The sequence below is a fragment of the Myiozetetes cayanensis genome, unplaced genomic scaffold, assembly GCF_022539395.1.
Source record: "Myiozetetes cayanensis isolate MyiCay16 unplaced genomic scaffold, myiCay2020 scf4, whole genome shotgun sequence".
Lineage (NCBI taxonomy): Eukaryota > Metazoa > Chordata > Aves > Passeriformes > Tyrannidae > Myiozetetes > Myiozetetes cayanensis.
In genome coordinates this window covers 38,760,682-38,777,580 of record NW_026087631.1, presented here as the reverse complement: position 1 = coordinate 38,777,580, position 16,899 = coordinate 38,760,682, and the positions used below count along the sequence as shown (strand labels likewise).

The following is a 16,899-nucleotide window of genomic DNA, read 5'->3' as shown; positions in this document are numbered from 1 at the left end:
TAACTTACTTTGTGTGCAGTGGTTTAAAATATTTAACTTCAGGTGTTTTCACTCTGTGACTTTTATTTTGGGTTGTGATGGAAGAGGAACAAGAGATTCAGGTTAAGAGTATTTAGAACTAAATCGCTATATTTTCCTGGTCGAGAGAAATGTTTTCACTGTTTTAAATTAATGCGTATGCTTTCTGTATCTGTGTATTTTTGGAATATGTATTTGTAACTCTGTGTGGCAAACTTCTTGATACACTGAACAGAATTATTTCCTGTCCATATAGTTTGGCAAGTGATAATAGAGTTTCAAGCTGTAAGGTCCGTGGGTAGTTTGTATCTGTGGAGTTTTCTGTCTTCACTACAGGAACAGTTGCTGAATTCTGTGTTGGAAATCTTAATGCAATAGCAGCTTATAGGTCTCTTTAATTTTGGTTGATAAATTATGGTGATCCAGAGCACTAATACTTAGATTTCCTAATAAAACATTTCAGAGGGAAGCAGAAAAGAAATTATATAGTGTTTAAGAAATGTGTGCTATCATGTATTCAAACAGGGGCTCTTTAGAATGTTAAGGGACACTTACATATCATTGCTATAATCTATACATTTCTGTATATTCACAGTCATGAGATTGCAAGAGTGAGAGTTGTTTTTTCTTGACAAATTATTTGCACTGCACTGTAAAATAAGCAGGCAAAACCTTCTTATATGCATATACTTCACACGGTCATATCTGTCATTTACAAAGAAAATTCCAGCCTGTGCCCTCACCCGAGAAACTGTGCTCTGATATCTAAACAGTGGAAACACTCCATTAAAACCGACATCTGATTGCCTAGATTTATAGTACTGTTGAGATTTTGTTGATGTTGGTGGTTTTGGAAGCAGTCATACATAGTGGTCTAGCAATGCTTATAGTTGTTTTCTTGTCAAACCATGAGTGGCTATCAAACTCCAGGAAAATGGATGGTGGTACTGAAATTGAGCTTCCTTTTTTAGGAGGAACAAAAAGAAAAAAAAGACATGGGAGAAAAAAAAAAGGGGGGGGAGAACTCCCAGCAACTTCAAGGCAGTACTCTGTGTTGTAGCTGTTGTTTTGGATTTTAGGTCACTTTTTTATTTTGGTGATTCTGCCATTGTTGTGTCTGAACACAGACATAGATGTAGCTAAAAGGGGTTAGGGGACTGTCTGGAAAGCTACCTATTTGTGGAAAGTGGAAATACCCTCCACCTGCCTGCTAATGTTGATTTCTACCCTGTTTTGTGCCTTAAATTTGACTTAAGTAAGATGAAATTAGACACAAGAGCTTCTCATAGAAGCAGTGGAAAAGAGTCCAATGCCCGTTAGTTGACTAATTATTTGTATTAATAACGGGAGCCCCTGGTGGTCTAGTGGTAAGGGCGCGGCGCTGTCACTGCCGAGCCCGGGTTCGATTCCCGTTCAGGGCCACTCCCGGGCAGGTGGGGCTCGTTAGCCCTTAAAGGCAACCCGTCTACGTCCTAAGGACCTCGCTGCCACCGTCCAAGCTCGCTTGGCCCCGGCAGATGAACCTTAGGATTAAAGGATGGGCTCAGTTCCGCGCACACTGTGTCTCACCTAAAAAATCCAATGCGCAGGCTGGAAGGTGTAAAGACCTTCCCGGATCTTCGCTCGCGAAAACTGGCCATTAATTTTTTTGTATTAATAAAACTGAGAGACAAAAGAAAAGAATTGATTTAGAGATAACATTAAAAAAAAAAAAAAAAGGCAACAAAACCACCCTCCCCTAAAATCTCAAGTATAGGAATCATAAAATCAGTAGAGAAAACATGTAAACCAAAGTCACCAACAATTGATTTAGATGGAACAAGTGAAGAAACAAACTATTGAAAGTAAGAGGCATTTCAGGAGGTGTTTTGTCTTGACTTGAATTTCTCAATTTGTAGTAAATTCAAGATGCCAAAATACATGCAGAAGTATAAGTAGAAAAATACATTGAGATTGTTGAGTGCTGTTGAAATTGAGCTTCCTTAAGTATCATTACATACCTGTCTTCATTGAAGTATGGAAATTACACAGACCCATTAACTTCTCTTTTTTGCATCATATTGGAGAGACTGGCTTCTGCTTAGTACCAAGAAGGGTGTGGGTGATTTGGGTCCCTTTTATTTACTACAGTAGTTCTTTATGATATTGTTTTTCATTCCCTAGTTACAACCTGTTAAAAGTCATGCTACAGTAGCTAAAACTTGTTCTGAAATAGCTGTTTTGTTTTGTTTTCAAAGTTCTGATGTGGTTTGGGAGACAAAACCCAAGAAGAAGTCAAGATGGAGACCAATGAGTGTAAAGCAAATCGATAAATTAGAACAAGAATTCAAAGACTACAGTGAGCTAAGTCCTTCAGAAAATAAGATTGTTGAGTTGGAATCGAATGTTTTGGTAATACTGATAGTTCTCTAATTGTATTGTTTATATGCTAGAAAAAGATAATATATCAATTTGGCTGACTTCCAGTGAAATTTGAGATGATCAATTTACCAAATCCATTTGAAAACCCTTCTTCATCTCTGTCTTTAAAAAAATTTGGCAGGAAATCCACAAATATTTGAAAACTTGCTATATACTTTCTGTTGTTAGCCTCTAACTTTGAAATTGAGATATAACATTTTTGCAGGTCTTGATTCTAAATATGCATAAAACTACAGTAAGGAAGCTTTGCATTTAGTTCATGTGTTATACCAGTAAATGTATTAGTTTGGGGTTAGTTTGTTTGTTTTAGCATAAAATCTTCTATTTTTATGAGGGCTTATCATGGGTAATTCAACTGTCATTCAACTACATATAACTGAAAAATAATTTCAGAAATTATTCTGGAATGTTGAAGCACACTATGCTCCAAATGCTCAGTCCTCTTCTATAGAAAAGTTCTAGATACTCCTCAGAAATGTGTTATAGGAAAGTAGACACATATAAGTAAAGCCAATTTTTATCTCGGTCATAGACCATTATACTACTCAGCTTTTCCTCCAGAAAGCTGTGTATTAAATGCTAGTAACTCCCAAATAATGCAGTATTTTGTAATTTTATTTCTATTGAAATTTGTGACAAAATTTTTAAGTATGTTGTAAAAAGCAGTATTTTAAAACACTCAGTATGCCAAGTTTTCTATAATACTACAATAGGTATGTTTAACTCCTAATGGAATGGACATGAAAATTCAACAACCAAATGAGATTCCTATCAGAAGGAATTATCTGCCAGCTTTGAAAGTGGAATACAGTTCATCTGCACATCAGAAGTCTTTCAGAATTCAGATTTACAGGATACAGGTGGGTTGTCAGAAAGTAGTGAGTTATTTATTCAAAAAACCCCAAACTTCTATAGAAACTTGAATTCATTTTTAGAATTGTTTGGATTTTTCATGTTTTCAATTTATTTGTAATCATTGGCTTTTACTTCAGTGATTCTCAGTCTTTGGAATACTACTTAAATGCCTCTAGGAAAAAGAAGAAAGATGACTGTTCAGAAGAAAACATTTGCCATTCATCTTCCATGCTTTTTCTTGGAACTTTTCTTTGTAACCAGCAAAAAGATATGTGCAGTTTCTTTTCTTGTCACACTCAAGTTTTTGGAAACAAATCCTTTGTAAAAATTTTGTGGACCATGTATTACCACCAACTTAAAGAGGCTTTTCTAAGCTATTTAAATTGGATTATTACATTTTTAAAATGGATATATTTGCAAGCACAGTAGTGGCTTTCTTTCTGATTTCGGTTTGGTGGAAGGCTGCAGGTAATGTTCATAATTCTTGTGTTTTGTCCTGATTTTGAAGTATTTCACTATTGAAAAGCTAACGTGCTGCACCTTGTCCTGTCCTTACCCCTCTACTAGATACAAAACCAGATTCCTGGAGCCATATTTCCCTTTGTGTTCTATCCTATTAAACCTCCAAAGTCCATCACCTTGGATTCAGGTTTGTTGTTCTAGTTTAACATAATCCTTCCATCTAAAAAGACAAGATAACTTGTTTGTACTGAAGTTAACCATGTCACTTTTACCAGATGAAGTCTGTATGAGCTTTCTGACTACAGATAACAATACAAAATTCTAATGTTGGAGATAAGGAAGCAGTTGTGTCTACAAAGAAGGTGCATGGAAAACCATTTCAATGGTTAACAGTCAAAAGAAAAGAAAATTTCCTTTGTCCATCAATCTCATACCTTTTAAGCACGTCTTTTGGTACATTAATTCATTGCTTTTGGAGAGCATAAGCATGAAAGTTATGCTCGAATCAGGCTTAAAATGAGGTTTTGGTAGTTGCATTCAGACCACAGCTAAAACTTAATGCTGACTAATATATGAGAAGAGTTGTCTGCTGAAAATAAGATAGAATTTTTGTTAGTCTTGATGATAATGAATCTGGCACACTGTTTCTGTATTGTTTGTGTTTGGACTTCTGGGGCAGTGAGGATTGACTTTAGTGAAATTTTGGTCTTCCGTTATTTTCCTACTGCTCCTGTATCTTAGTCGTGCAGTACATGACCTAGTGACCTATCTGAAATAACCTTAACTAATATAAAAAGAAATATCTAAACTCAAAATGTGAGGTGCCATTTATAAGCTCTGCAGATAGAAAATTGTATTTTGTCTGTTTTGTATTTAGCCTTCAGACTCCTCCATTGCTTGAAGAATAGTGACATTGATTGCAGTGTCTCTATACTATGTGATGAACTGAAGTCTTTAATTAAATTTTTCATACCAAATTCACTTGAAAGATCTGAGGAATATCAAAGGGATTGTGGATTGAGACGAAAAATATTGCTTTAATTTTTTACAGAAGCTAATAGGATGTAGGGTGTTCATTCTCAATATGATCAGTTTCAAGCTACAGTGCATAAATCTGCAGAATTTTTTTTTTCTGTTTTGGTTTTTGCTTGGGATTTTTTTGGATGGTGGTGTTGTTTAGTGTGTATTTTTTATTATTCCAATCAGCCATTGGAAAATCTTATTCTGTAACTAAGAAAATTATATAAATCTACGATTATATAAATATTAATTTGCTTTTAAATTAAAATGGTGCATTTTAAGGGGTCAGTCAAATAGCAATTTGATGTTCCATTTCATCTTTACCTTCCCATTCCTTTCTGTTCCTGCTCTTTTCCCTGACTTAGTTGTTTGCCAGTCATATTCATTGTGTAATCCTGCTTTACAGCATTGAGAAAAGCTGAATGTATATGACATTTTCATGTTAAAACTAAGAAGTTATGTACATTGTACAGCAGTTTGTGCTGATCTCTTTTTATTTTACAACTTCGTAGCACCAAAACCATTTACTGATGTCAGTATTGTCATGAGAACTGCAGGACATTCACAAATATCTCATATTAAGTAAGTATTGTGACATGTTCCATCTCTTCTGCTATTGATTATGTTTACTCAAGCTTTAAAATTAAAATTATTATAGAGGCAAACATAATGAAAGGTAATTTTAACACCAACTCATTCTTGGAAAGATCAGAGCACTTTAAGAGAGATGAAAGCCCAGTGCCCTTTGCTATCCACATAACTGCAGAGCAAAGCAAGGGTTTTTAGTTTTTTTTTTTAATGCAGATTTTAGTCGTCTTTAATTTAGAAAAAAGATCTGTTTACTGTTGGTATATACAGTGTTAAATGCCACTACATGATTAAAATGGTTCTGTTTCCCAGAAATGTGTTTATCTTACACCTCTATGGGAAGCTTTCTTTTCACCAATAATGATGAATCCCTCAAAAAAACCCAAATCAAAACAAAAAAGAAAACAACAACAAAATACTACAAAAAAGCCCCACACCAAAAAAAACCCTCACAAAACCTATACCTGAAATTAATACATAAGTGACCTAAATAGCCTATATTAAGTTTTAAGTGTTACATGTTTTTGTAGCATTCTTAATATTTTTTTTTAATTTATTTATAGGTATTTTAAGGTCCTGATTCAAGAGATGGGTCTCAGATTAGATCTTGGCTTCCTGTATGCACTTGTTGCATTATTTACACGGACTGATTTGTCAAGTGAGCAAGAGGTAGAGACCTTTTTGTTGTTTGAAGGGAAATACATTTTAAAGTTGTAATCAGTCAAATTGTATTAAAAAAAAAAAAAAGGTTTTCTGTGTCCATAACAATGGTTAATTGCTGTGTGTCTGGGACTAATATGAAGCTGTGAGTTTTTTAATTACTGTTGCCTGAGACAGATAGTAAGCTCTTTCCTTTATCTTCATCTTGAATGCTATGGAAAGAAGGCTTCAAAACCTTACAGTACAGGGTAAATGAGAGGAATTTGTACATAGGAGAGTATAAGCAGTATTAATCAATGTGTTGTATCTCAGTGACAAATACATGGCAGTTTTATATATTCCAGTCTTTGAGGTAATATTGTTTTGAAATGCATTTACAGCTAGAACAGTTCAAAAAGGATGTTGAATCTCTTCAAGAAGAACTGATGAGTGTGTCGTCAATGGATACATCACAAATCAGCTTGTATGAATACTTTCATATCTCTCCAATTAAGGTATTCCTTTTTCACATTACAGTCTGAGTTTGCTCTTTGAAGATTTTAATAGACACTGGAAATGAAGACAGATAGAGGTGATCAAAGCAAAAAGTCCCAGGAAAGTGCTTTCATTGTTACCACTATCTTACTATTTCATTCCTATCCATGACTTCCTTTACAATGAGTAATTATTTTTCTTTTTATTATGTAAAATTTCCCTGCAAAATGCTCTAGTTTGTGTGCAGACAGTGTGTTGTGGATTGGAGATTTAAGTAATTTCTAAATAACATGTACAGCCAGGGTAGCAAATTAGTGTGTAGTTCACATTGTTAAAGCTGTGATAGTATTTTATAGGCTCTATAACAGTACTTAAGAGAATTTCATCTTCATCCCGTAGGAAATAGATCAAAGAATGATTTCAATTTCACCTCTTTGCAGTATCTGGTGAGATGTTAGAAATTATATTTGACAAGAAAAATTGCATAGAGGAAATAGGATGGAATAAACGGGCGTTGGGTTCTAATAAAACATTAGTCTTTAATGTTTATGAATTAAATGACAATGATTCTCCAAGGTGAGCTGTGTATCATTGAAAGAGCTATAGTTAAGCTCTGTTATAACATAAATTAATGAATGACACATGATACTGCCTTCAGAGAATCAGAAACAGACATAACTTCTTTTAATCTGATTTTGAACACTGCTGAGTACATTTGTGCACTATAGAGCCATTTGAGCAATTTTCCTAAATGTTTTTGTTTTGAGACTGTTGCTTGAATTTCTGTGAGACAAATAATTTGATTATTTCATGTGTGCCCAGGTGGGATTTTTCTTGTATGCATATTCCGGTGTTTATCTAGCACCTGTAAAACTTGTGTTAGAAATTATTTGTTTTCAGGCTTTTGTTTCACATTCTTGCTTGCACATCATGCTGTGTTATCATTTTCTGTCTGCTTTGATTTTTGATATAACTTACAGAAGCCTGATGTTTTGAAAACAAGCTAAAAACCTAAATTATAGCTAAAAGAATCTGGAGACCTTCTCTGAAAATATGAATAAGCAGTTTCAAGTTTGTGTTTGCTTAAAGGTAGTTTAAATTACTCAGTTTGACTTTTTGTCAGTGGAGTTTTTTTAGCCTATGTGATGTGTTTATGTAGTCTGTTACAAAAGTCAGACTGCTTTTAGTCAATGTCTTAACTCAATTAGGAATGTCTTAACTCAATTTTTAAATAATCTAAAATGTTATAAAGATAGAAATATAATATTTCTGATAACCAACCTTGTTATTTCCCCATCTCATTTTTATCCTTTAGTTACACTTAAGCTTTTCACTCAGCACGGGTGGAGAAGATAGTAACAAAGAAGAAAGAAAGAATGAATTGATACCACTTCAGTCCTTGAATCTCCTGCTGAAGAGTATAGGGGCCACCCTCACAGATGTTCAAGATATTGTTTTTAAGTAGGTTAAAAATGTGATCATAAAGAATCAGTCCCAAAGATTATACCAGTATTACATATGTTAAATTTTATGTTGCTCTGCATAATAAGTATTTACTTTTTTTTTTTTTTTTAGGTTGGCATTCTTTGAACTCAGGTATCACTTCTGTACTACACAACAGCTCCAATCAGCAGTTGTAAGGCATTATTCTAAACAGGTTAGAATACTCCAGTAAATTTATATTTTGCAAGTGCTACTGTGTGTTTTCGTTCTGTGAAACTAAATATAATTACTTATATGTATGTACAAAGGTGAAAAAAACACATATGAAACAATTACTTATTTAAATTTTACTTCATGCTGGGGAGAAGTGGCACGGAAAACAGTGCAGCTTGCTGGAATAGATAGGGGAAGCAAACACAATGCAGGTCTGATAGAACATAATTAGCATGAAAATATTAATGCTTTTGGTTGGACATTAACAGCATATGAATTTTGCTTCCTTCTTGGCTTTTGTATATTGTTGAAGTCCTGTCATCCAGTGAAGAGAATCCCACACACACACTTTTGCATAAAAGAATTTATCCTCTTCTATCCATCCACCACAGATAATAAGGGATTCTTGGGACATTTTAATTTAGTGCTCTGTCCATCTTTAAAGGAGAAAAAACCAAAACAGGATTTAAACTGGGGGAATGAGTTATCTCTTGTTCTTTTTCCCTTCCTTTTCCCAGAGGGAAAATTTGGCATTTAGGGGATGCACAACCTTTTTTTTTTTTAAATCAAATTACACTTCATATAGATGCAATTACACCATTTTGTGGGGACTGTGAACAAAATTTTCTTAGCATATGCAAACAGACCACAGTTTATCCCGTAGTATGAGAGAAATCTAGGTAATGTGTTGGCTTTGTAAAATCTCAGTAACTTTAAAGACAGTTACTACTGAAATGCTTTTAACTACTGTTGTTTCTTTGACACTTTGATTTAGTGTCGTTTACTCACTGATTTTCTCAGCTTTTTAGTACAGCTACTACTTTTCCAACTAATTTTGATGGTTTTATATTAAACTGATGTTTCTTTCACTGTTTCTGATTTGAGGTAGTACACTGTTTGCCTTTGTTTTAGTGTAATTTAGGAAATGCTTAACTAAAAATCTCTTTATTTTAGGCTATTAAACAGATGTATGTTCTTATTCTTGGCCTTGATGTCTTGGGTAATCCCTTTGGATTCATAAGAGGCTTGTCTGAAGGAGTAGAAGCATTCTTCTATGAACCATACCAGGTAAAAATCTCTGCTACACTTTTATGAAATGTAGTGTACAAATAAATAGATAGGAATTGTATTGAAATTCTATATTAATACCTGTTCAGGTTTTAAATGTAGATTTAGAATTGAAAATTTCAAGTGAAAGTGTCTGGAACACTCAAGTGAGATGAAGAGAGAGAAGTCCATTTAACTTAACTCACGAAAGACCATTCCTTATGGTTGTTACTTCAAAATAAATCTGATCTTTTTTCCATTCACCTTAAAATAAGCAGAATTCAGGGAATTAATTAGTATTCTAAAATAGTCTCTTTCTCTCACAGGGGCTTTTGTGGGCACTTCCACACTTTATTGCTGGGTATTACCTTCTTGTTCTCTTTGTTACATATAAATCCCAATAAAAAAGTAAGGTTTAAAAATATATAATGCATACTATTTGAAGCTTATCATAAATGTGTCCCTTTTTTTCTCATAGGGAGCCATCCAGGGTCCTGAGGAATTTATAGAAGGAATGGCATTAGGGCTTAAAGCACTAGTAGGGGGAGCTGTTGGTAAGTTTCAGCATTGTGATGGTAGTTTGCTTAATAGTCAGCAATAGAGTTATTTGTAAATTGCATTGGAATTTTAATTTGCTTTGTATTCCAATAGGTGGATTAGCAGGTGCTGCCTCGAGAATCACAGGTGCTGTGGCGAAAGGAGTAGCTGCAATAACTATGGATGAGGATTACCAGCAAAAAAGGAGAGAAGCTATGAATAAACAGCCTACTGGTCTGAGAGAGGGTATCACTCGTGGTGGAAAAGGATTAGTTTCTGTAAGGAGGAAAAAAAAATAAAATAATTTTATGCAGGCAAAAGTAATAAGGGGCTTGTTGTAGTCACCAGAGTTGTTAGTTTTGAAATTTTTTTATTTAGTTAGGATTTTGTTACGTTTTTTAATTTTTTATTTTAATTGTGGTGTTGCAAATACATAGCCTCAATTGAGTGATAGTTTTAAAGAAAAATGTAAGAGAGTAAGAGAGAAGGTAGAAATTGTGAAGCATGTCCCTCTAATTTTGTTAGCTTGGAGTGAATTTTAGAATACTCCCAACACATGTACTTTGAGGCAATTTACCAGTGAAGTAGAAAGAAAAATGCTAAAAGTGAAAAATATTACCTGGAAGCCTTTTTGTAATGTCTGTTTTATTTATCTTGGTAGGGTTTCGTCAGTGGCATAACAGGAATAGTGACAAAACCAATAAGAGGTAAGTTTCAGTCTTGATTCATTAAACTGTTCACATCATGGTAAATTCTTGGTATTTGATGAGATATTGTAAATCTGAGGTATAAAACTCTTTATCAAGATTTTACATTCCTGCTGACTTATAGTTTAAAATGTTGTTTGTGTGAACTTTGAGTGGAGACTGTGTGGTTGTATATCAAATAAGATTTGTAATTAAATGGTAATAAAATTTGCTACAATTTTAAGAAAAACTCAGTGTCTTATAATGATTTATTGCTCTTAATGCTTTTAGGAGCTCAGGAAGAAGGAGCAGCTGGTTTTTTCAAAGGTGTCGGAAAAGGCTTAGTGGGAGCAGTAGCTCGGCCTACTGGTGGAATCATAGACATGGCAAGCAGCACATTTCAGGGTATTAAGAAGTAAGTAAAAAAAGTGTACAGAATAATATATGGCCTGAAACAGACAATAGTAGTAGCAGTAGTACTTTGTGTCTTCCTATCACTTCTGTGTTATTCACAAAATAAATAGGTGGCTCTTTAACATAATACACAGTTGATCACATTTAAAAAACAGCCACAAATCTCAGGTATTTCTGGCATTACTGAAAAAAATAGTTTTAGAAGCCTTCATGATTGGATTTCCTTCAATTGCTGATTTTTAACTTCTACCCCAAATAAGCAGGAAAGAAAGACTTCTCAGATGAATCAAAAGTTACTTTATATATTGTTACTATTGTATGAGATTAGTTCCAAGACCACCAGATTATGCTAGGATCTTCCCTGGTCGTCCAGACTTAGAACTGTCTTAAGGCTGCATTTGAATACTGTAGTGTTCCCACTTTAATGAATTCTTTGTTGAAGATTATCTTACACTGTAATGTGTAAAGAAGCAGGAAACAGTTTTGAGGAGGCATTTAGTAACTTTGTCTGAATACAGCAGTTCTGTTCTTAGTGAATTAGATCACTTTTACTACGATAAGATTGCCAGTCTCTTTTATTTTCCAGTTTAATCTCTTTAGCAGGGAAATGCAAGAAACATATCAAAGTGGAAGTTCTGTATTTTACAGTTGTCTTTAATTTTGAAGTTTTGAAGTACACTGCTTAGACACTAATTAAGTATTGCAGGCATGTGCTGCCCTGTGCCATCTAATTTGCTAATAATGATTCTCTGAAACAGATTTCTGAGTCTGTTACTGTTTCATGGAATGTCTACTTCTGTGCAAAAGTACATTTATAGGTAACAACAGTTACTGTACTAGGATTTGATTTTAATTTATATACAAAATAACCTGGAGCCTTAGCTAAATATTATAGTTGACAAGAGATGTTGATACGTATCTGAAGTGATCTGTTTTATTGTCAGAGTTGCAGATTCATCAGAAGATGTGATAAGCCTGCGCCCACCTCGCTTCTTTGGTGAAGATGGAGTTATTAGACCTTACAGATTAAGAGATGGAACTGGAAGTCAAATGTTACAGGTGAAGAAAAAATGAAAGATAGATTGACATACATTTAAACTCACATTAAAATAAGTATTTCAGTATTTCCCATTTCTTAAATTCCCTATCTGCCCATACCTAGTAACTCAGTCAAGAAGTTTCACTTAATTTCTTAGGTGTATGACTACTTTAGGGATTTGGCTGCTGTGATACAACTCTTGAGGAAGACACCATAGTGTCTATCAGTATATCTATAGCAGTTTGTGCAAGATACAGAGCATTTTGAAAGAAGAACAAAGTTTACATGTGCAATTAAAAATTTTTATACCTTTAAATATCATTTTTTTATAAACAGTGACGATAAATACAGATACTTTTTCAGTAATTTTACAATACATATTTTAAACAGTGACTTTTAAATCTCAATTTTATGTAAAACAGCATTTTAAAGAACCTAGGAATAGCTGTACTTATGTCACACTAAAGCCACAAAAGGACCTAAACAGTTCTGAAGTGGAATACTGTTTGCATGAAGAACATGCTAAGCAGCAATTATTCTTTAATGATTTATCTACCTCTTAAGAAAATTTGAGAAATAATTTCAATTGTGATGTGCACAGCTTACAGAGTTTGTTTTTTCCTCTGTTAGAAATACACCTGCTTTTTATGAATGTTCAGTTATAAGGAACAAAGCAGTAATTATTGATTGCCTGAATCTAAACAGAATTTTAAAAATATACATAAAAGGATTCACAGTGTGCCACAAAATTGTCATACAGAAATAACATTTTAGGAGAAGTAGGTAACAATGAAGTAGCCTTTGGGAGAGCATTTTGATTTATTTTGAGTATTGCCATAACTGTTTGTTTCATGTCGAGTTCCACTCTTGTTTTTGTTTCTTCTGCATTTCATCAGTTTGTCTTTCATTTCTGGTAGAAGAGGATTGCCCTATTTGGAGCACCTTAGCTATGTTCACTGTACCATTCACTGGTGATCTAGTTCAGCAGACTATGAAAGGTCTTTGATAATATTATGTTTCTACCTTTCTTCTAAGGAGATAGCTTTAACTTGTGCTCTCCAGTTTAAAGCTAGTGTCATAAAGCATTTTTGCCTTAACTAGAGGATAGTTAGAAGCTACTACTGATGAACGGCATAAATTTGTTACTAATCTTCCTGGTTTTGGTAAGAAGATAAATTTCAAAGCATCGCCTTTCTGTTTTAAAGCGTACCACTAAAACAAAGGCTTGCAAACAACAGAGTCAACTCTAATATGCAGACTTGTCTAATTACTGTACACTGCTTTTGCTTCTTAAATTTGTACATGTGTGTATTTTGGGTTTTTTTCCTGAGAAGCCTTTACAAAATTTTTCAATATAATACCTGATTCTAATTTTTCAGTATAGTACGGTCGCGTACAGTACCACCACCTTCCATTATCCAACTTACAAAAACATTAAAACTTGGACTTGTGTGATGTCTTCCATATTTTGTGATGGCAGCCACCATTTGAAAATAACTAAACTTGAAAAATCAGTTTTCACTAGTAGTGGTTCTAAGGCAGAACTGCTCTTAAAGCAATGTTTTCAAAGCTCCAAGCAGGGTTATAATTCTCCCTGTAGACAGTCAAATCAGAAAGTAGTATTCTTTTCTCCTACACATTAAATTCTGTTATAGGATGTTTGGTGTCTTAATCTTAATTGAACTCTCAATGGTTTTGATTCCTAATGTTTGTGGTTCTAGAGCTGTTACTTTGTTTTGCATGGAACTCAGTGGATTGCATGTTCCCTATTTGAAACAGTTTGAATAGAGTAGTATTTTCTTGTGGGGAAAAAGATTATTCTCCCCTTTTGCATTGTTTCTTTGCATACAGGTCTGGTGACTGGTCCCACTTCAGTCACTGTATTGTAGCCTTTCAACAGATTACAGGGTTAGGTTGGAATTAAACTTCTTTTAGCAATTTAGAGATTGAATATTCTGATTAAAGGAAATAGGATATAGGTTATTTCGTGCACACATACTGCATCCTAAACGAGGATGTCACTTCAGAATTTCTTTGTTTTCTGGGGTTTTATTTTGCTTTAATTAACACACTTTCCAGACAAATCAGTACTTCTAAACTAATACTTCTGCTTTCTTCTTCCCTTACCATGCTTTCAGAAAAGGCAGGCCTACAAAGAGTGGACTATGACTCACAGTAGTAGTGATGATGATGATGATGACAGTTAGGATAATGTGGATGTGGATTGTAACAGATATATATGGCCTTTGTCACATTCTTTTGAACTTTAACATTTAAATGTTGCTGCTATCATTCCCAGAGAGATGTTGGGATTCTGTGCTACTAAATTCTTATTTTTAAAACTGTGAATAAAAATGTGGGGATAATAAACTGTATGGTGATGAGTGCTAGGCAAAGGAGCAAAGAATGTAATAAAAACAATCTTACAGATGAAACTGGACATTAGGTAAAACAGTATTGAATAATATGAAGAAATAAGTGATATCATGATTTAAGAGTTTATTTCCAGATGTATTTCTATCAACTGTGTTTAATGTTTTTGCATTTAAATAAGTGTTTGACAGGGTTTATTTATAATTTAGTAATTGGATTGCTTTTAAAATGTGTTTAGTAAAACTTTACTGAGTTGTGCAGTCATTATTGGTGTTTAAATGCTGTTTGACTGTTTTATTCAAATATTTCAAAAGTATTTTGTCTGCTTTTTTTCTTAAAAATAAACATGTCTGAAGTATATCTAAAGTGGATTCATCTGTTCTGTTCCAACATTGTTTTTCATGTTTCTGGAATTAGATAATGTGAAAACACTAAATGGCTTATGAAGGTGTTTAAAGGATAAAATACACACATTTTACAGGGAGCATTTAACATAAAACTTTAATTTTTCATTTATCACTTGTTTTATCATAATTTTTAAATATCTTGTTTATGTTGTGGTATCCTTAAATGTGTGAAATGATGTTATTTAGTTATTTTTTTATTCAGACTATAAATTATTTGGTTCTTAAAACAGTTTTTTTGTTTTTGTAGCAATAAAATGGTAAAAAATCCACTCCAGAACTAAACACCATGTAAAAATCAGAAAGATGGGAAAAAAAGCCAGTATTTTTACAACACTTTGTGTAGTAAAACATATATAACATGCAAAAGTATTTTGTTTTTTATTTACCTAGATATGGGAGGTGGCAGGGAACACTGATCCACTACAATTCTGTATTATAAATTCTACAAAATACCTTTACAAGTTACTTGTTTCTTAAAAAAATTATTTATTCTGTATTCACTGGAATGCTTACACAGTTTTCTTATTCTTTTTTTGTGGTTTGTTACTAAATTTAGACTTGTGTTACACTTTAAGGACACCTGGCAATAGAGATATCTGTATCATTAAGTATTGTAGTGATAATTAATTCTTCTGGCAACATCTGAACAGTTAGAATTGCTCTAAAGCAGTAAGAGCTTCTGAAATGTTTGTATATTTGCCAAAGTAGAGTCATTTCCTTCGCTGTCTGTTGGCTTCCAGTAGTCAAAATTCTGAGGGAAGAACCGTTAAAAAGCATTAAAACTGCTTATTCTGGCTCTATGCATTCAAAGTACCGTAAAGGCTTATCTCTTGGGCAATTACCCTTTGCCTTTAATCTCCCAGATGGAAGAGGGGACAGCTAAATTTGACGGCTGGTTTTAGCTGAAATAACCGATGTTTATGATTGCTACAGGCCATGTGTTTCTACTTGTTCTGTAATACTGTCACCACAAAAGGATGCCTTGCAGAAATAGGTGAAAGACTGTATTGCAATGTGTTGCTGCCTGAAACATAGTGGGAAGGATTTTGAACGTTTTGGTTGCAAGTGGATCTCCCGCATTTCTTTGAAGAACGTGGGAAATCATTTTGATCTTCAGTCCTGAAAAAAGACACATCATGTATAAAAGTTGAGGAAATTGTTAGGTACAACTTTATGGAAAGGTTACCATGACATTTTATTAACTTTACTGGCTTTTGAGAATTTAGAATAATGTTAGCTAACATTTTCCTTCTGTTTTGTGCTGTTTTAGTTTTTTTATCCTATGAAATTGTTTTTCTTCTATAACAGCCAGTCTTACTAGACAATGCATGTCAATTTCATAAAAAAACCATATTTCTTCCTCATTCAAAAACAGTTTTAGAAATGTAATAATTTTAATAATTTTTTTGGCTAAAAGTTGACCTAACTTTTAAAATTTTTTTGTCTTAAAGTTCTAATAATTTTTGCAGAATGTGGAAGTAAAATTTAGCATGAATGTTTGTACTCCCGGGTCTGCAATATAATTGAAGAGTCCTTTCTTTACTCAGTAGATCAAAAGGTTGTAGAATGCTAACTTAAAAAAAAAAAAAAAAAAACCACAAAAAATCCCCCACCATTAATAAAAAAATATTCATTTTGTACAAGTATTTTATTTGTTTCTCTCTTGAGTCTAGACTTCTCTGAATATACATTGAAAAAATAAATAATTTGGATTTGGGATAACAAAAACTTATATAACCTGGCATATTAGTATTTAATTTCTCTCTAGGTCATGGAACGAAAAGCTATGAATATTAATAGCTAGACCAACTCAAAACCAAACCAACCAAACAAACAAAGAAACACGTAGAGATTATTTTCATTAGAGATTTAGAGTAACAGCAAAAAATAGAGACCATTTTTTCAATTTTGGTTCTTTACTTCAGTTTAATGTGTTTTAACAATTTATCTTCTGGCTGAATGATTTCCCCTACCCACCCCTTTTTCACTGCTGAATTGAGTTTGAAGTCCATTACTGTGCCATTGTTTTGTCTCACATTGCTAAATTTGCTGCTCTTGGCTGCAACAGTTGCCAACAGAACAAGTTGACAATTCAGCTTTTCTCAAAAGTTCAGTTTTTCTCTTTTAGTGACTTGTATAACAGTAGCTGAAATGAATATATTTCCTACTTGCTGAGGTGAATAATTATCTGTGCTCTTTATCTTTGGTGTTATCCAGTACATCCCTGTTGTTCAGTGTTCTG

The 16,899-nt window shown here is 33.5% G+C and overlaps 1 protein-coding gene across 6 annotated transcripts in view; it reads left to right on the top strand.

Moving 5' to 3' along the window:
• Positions 1–16,899, top strand: part of VPS13A (vacuolar protein sorting 13 homolog A) — a 100,168-nt gene that overhangs the window by 71,387 nt on the left and 11,882 nt on the right. For 4 of the 6 annotated variants that reach the window (XM_050329676.1, XM_050329675.1, XM_050329674.1 and 1 more), the window contains 14 exons: positions 2,256–2,409; positions 3,153–3,299; positions 3,862–3,943; positions 5,289–5,358; positions 5,928–6,033; positions 6,405–6,518; positions 7,814–7,959; positions 8,074–8,155; positions 9,109–9,222; positions 9,680–9,755; positions 9,853–10,016; positions 10,400–10,445; positions 10,716–10,839; positions 11,783–11,897. In XM_050329676.1, coding sequence (XP_050185633.1) covers positions 2,256–2,409; positions 3,153–3,299; positions 3,862–3,943; positions 5,289–5,358; positions 5,928–6,033; positions 6,405–6,518; positions 7,814–7,959; positions 8,074–8,155; positions 9,109–9,222; positions 9,680–9,755; positions 9,853–10,016; positions 10,400–10,445; positions 10,716–10,839; positions 11,783–11,897 — 1,540 coding nt within the window. Of the gene's footprint in view, positions 1–2,255; positions 2,410–3,152; positions 3,300–3,861; positions 3,944–5,288; positions 5,359–5,927; positions 6,034–6,404; positions 6,519–7,813; positions 7,960–8,073; positions 8,156–9,108; positions 9,223–9,679; positions 9,756–9,852; positions 10,017–10,399; positions 10,446–10,715; positions 10,840–11,782; positions 11,898–14,015; positions 14,539–16,899 lie in introns of those variants that run through there. The other 2 variants (XM_050329678.1, XM_050329677.1) reach the window with 1 other exon arrangement.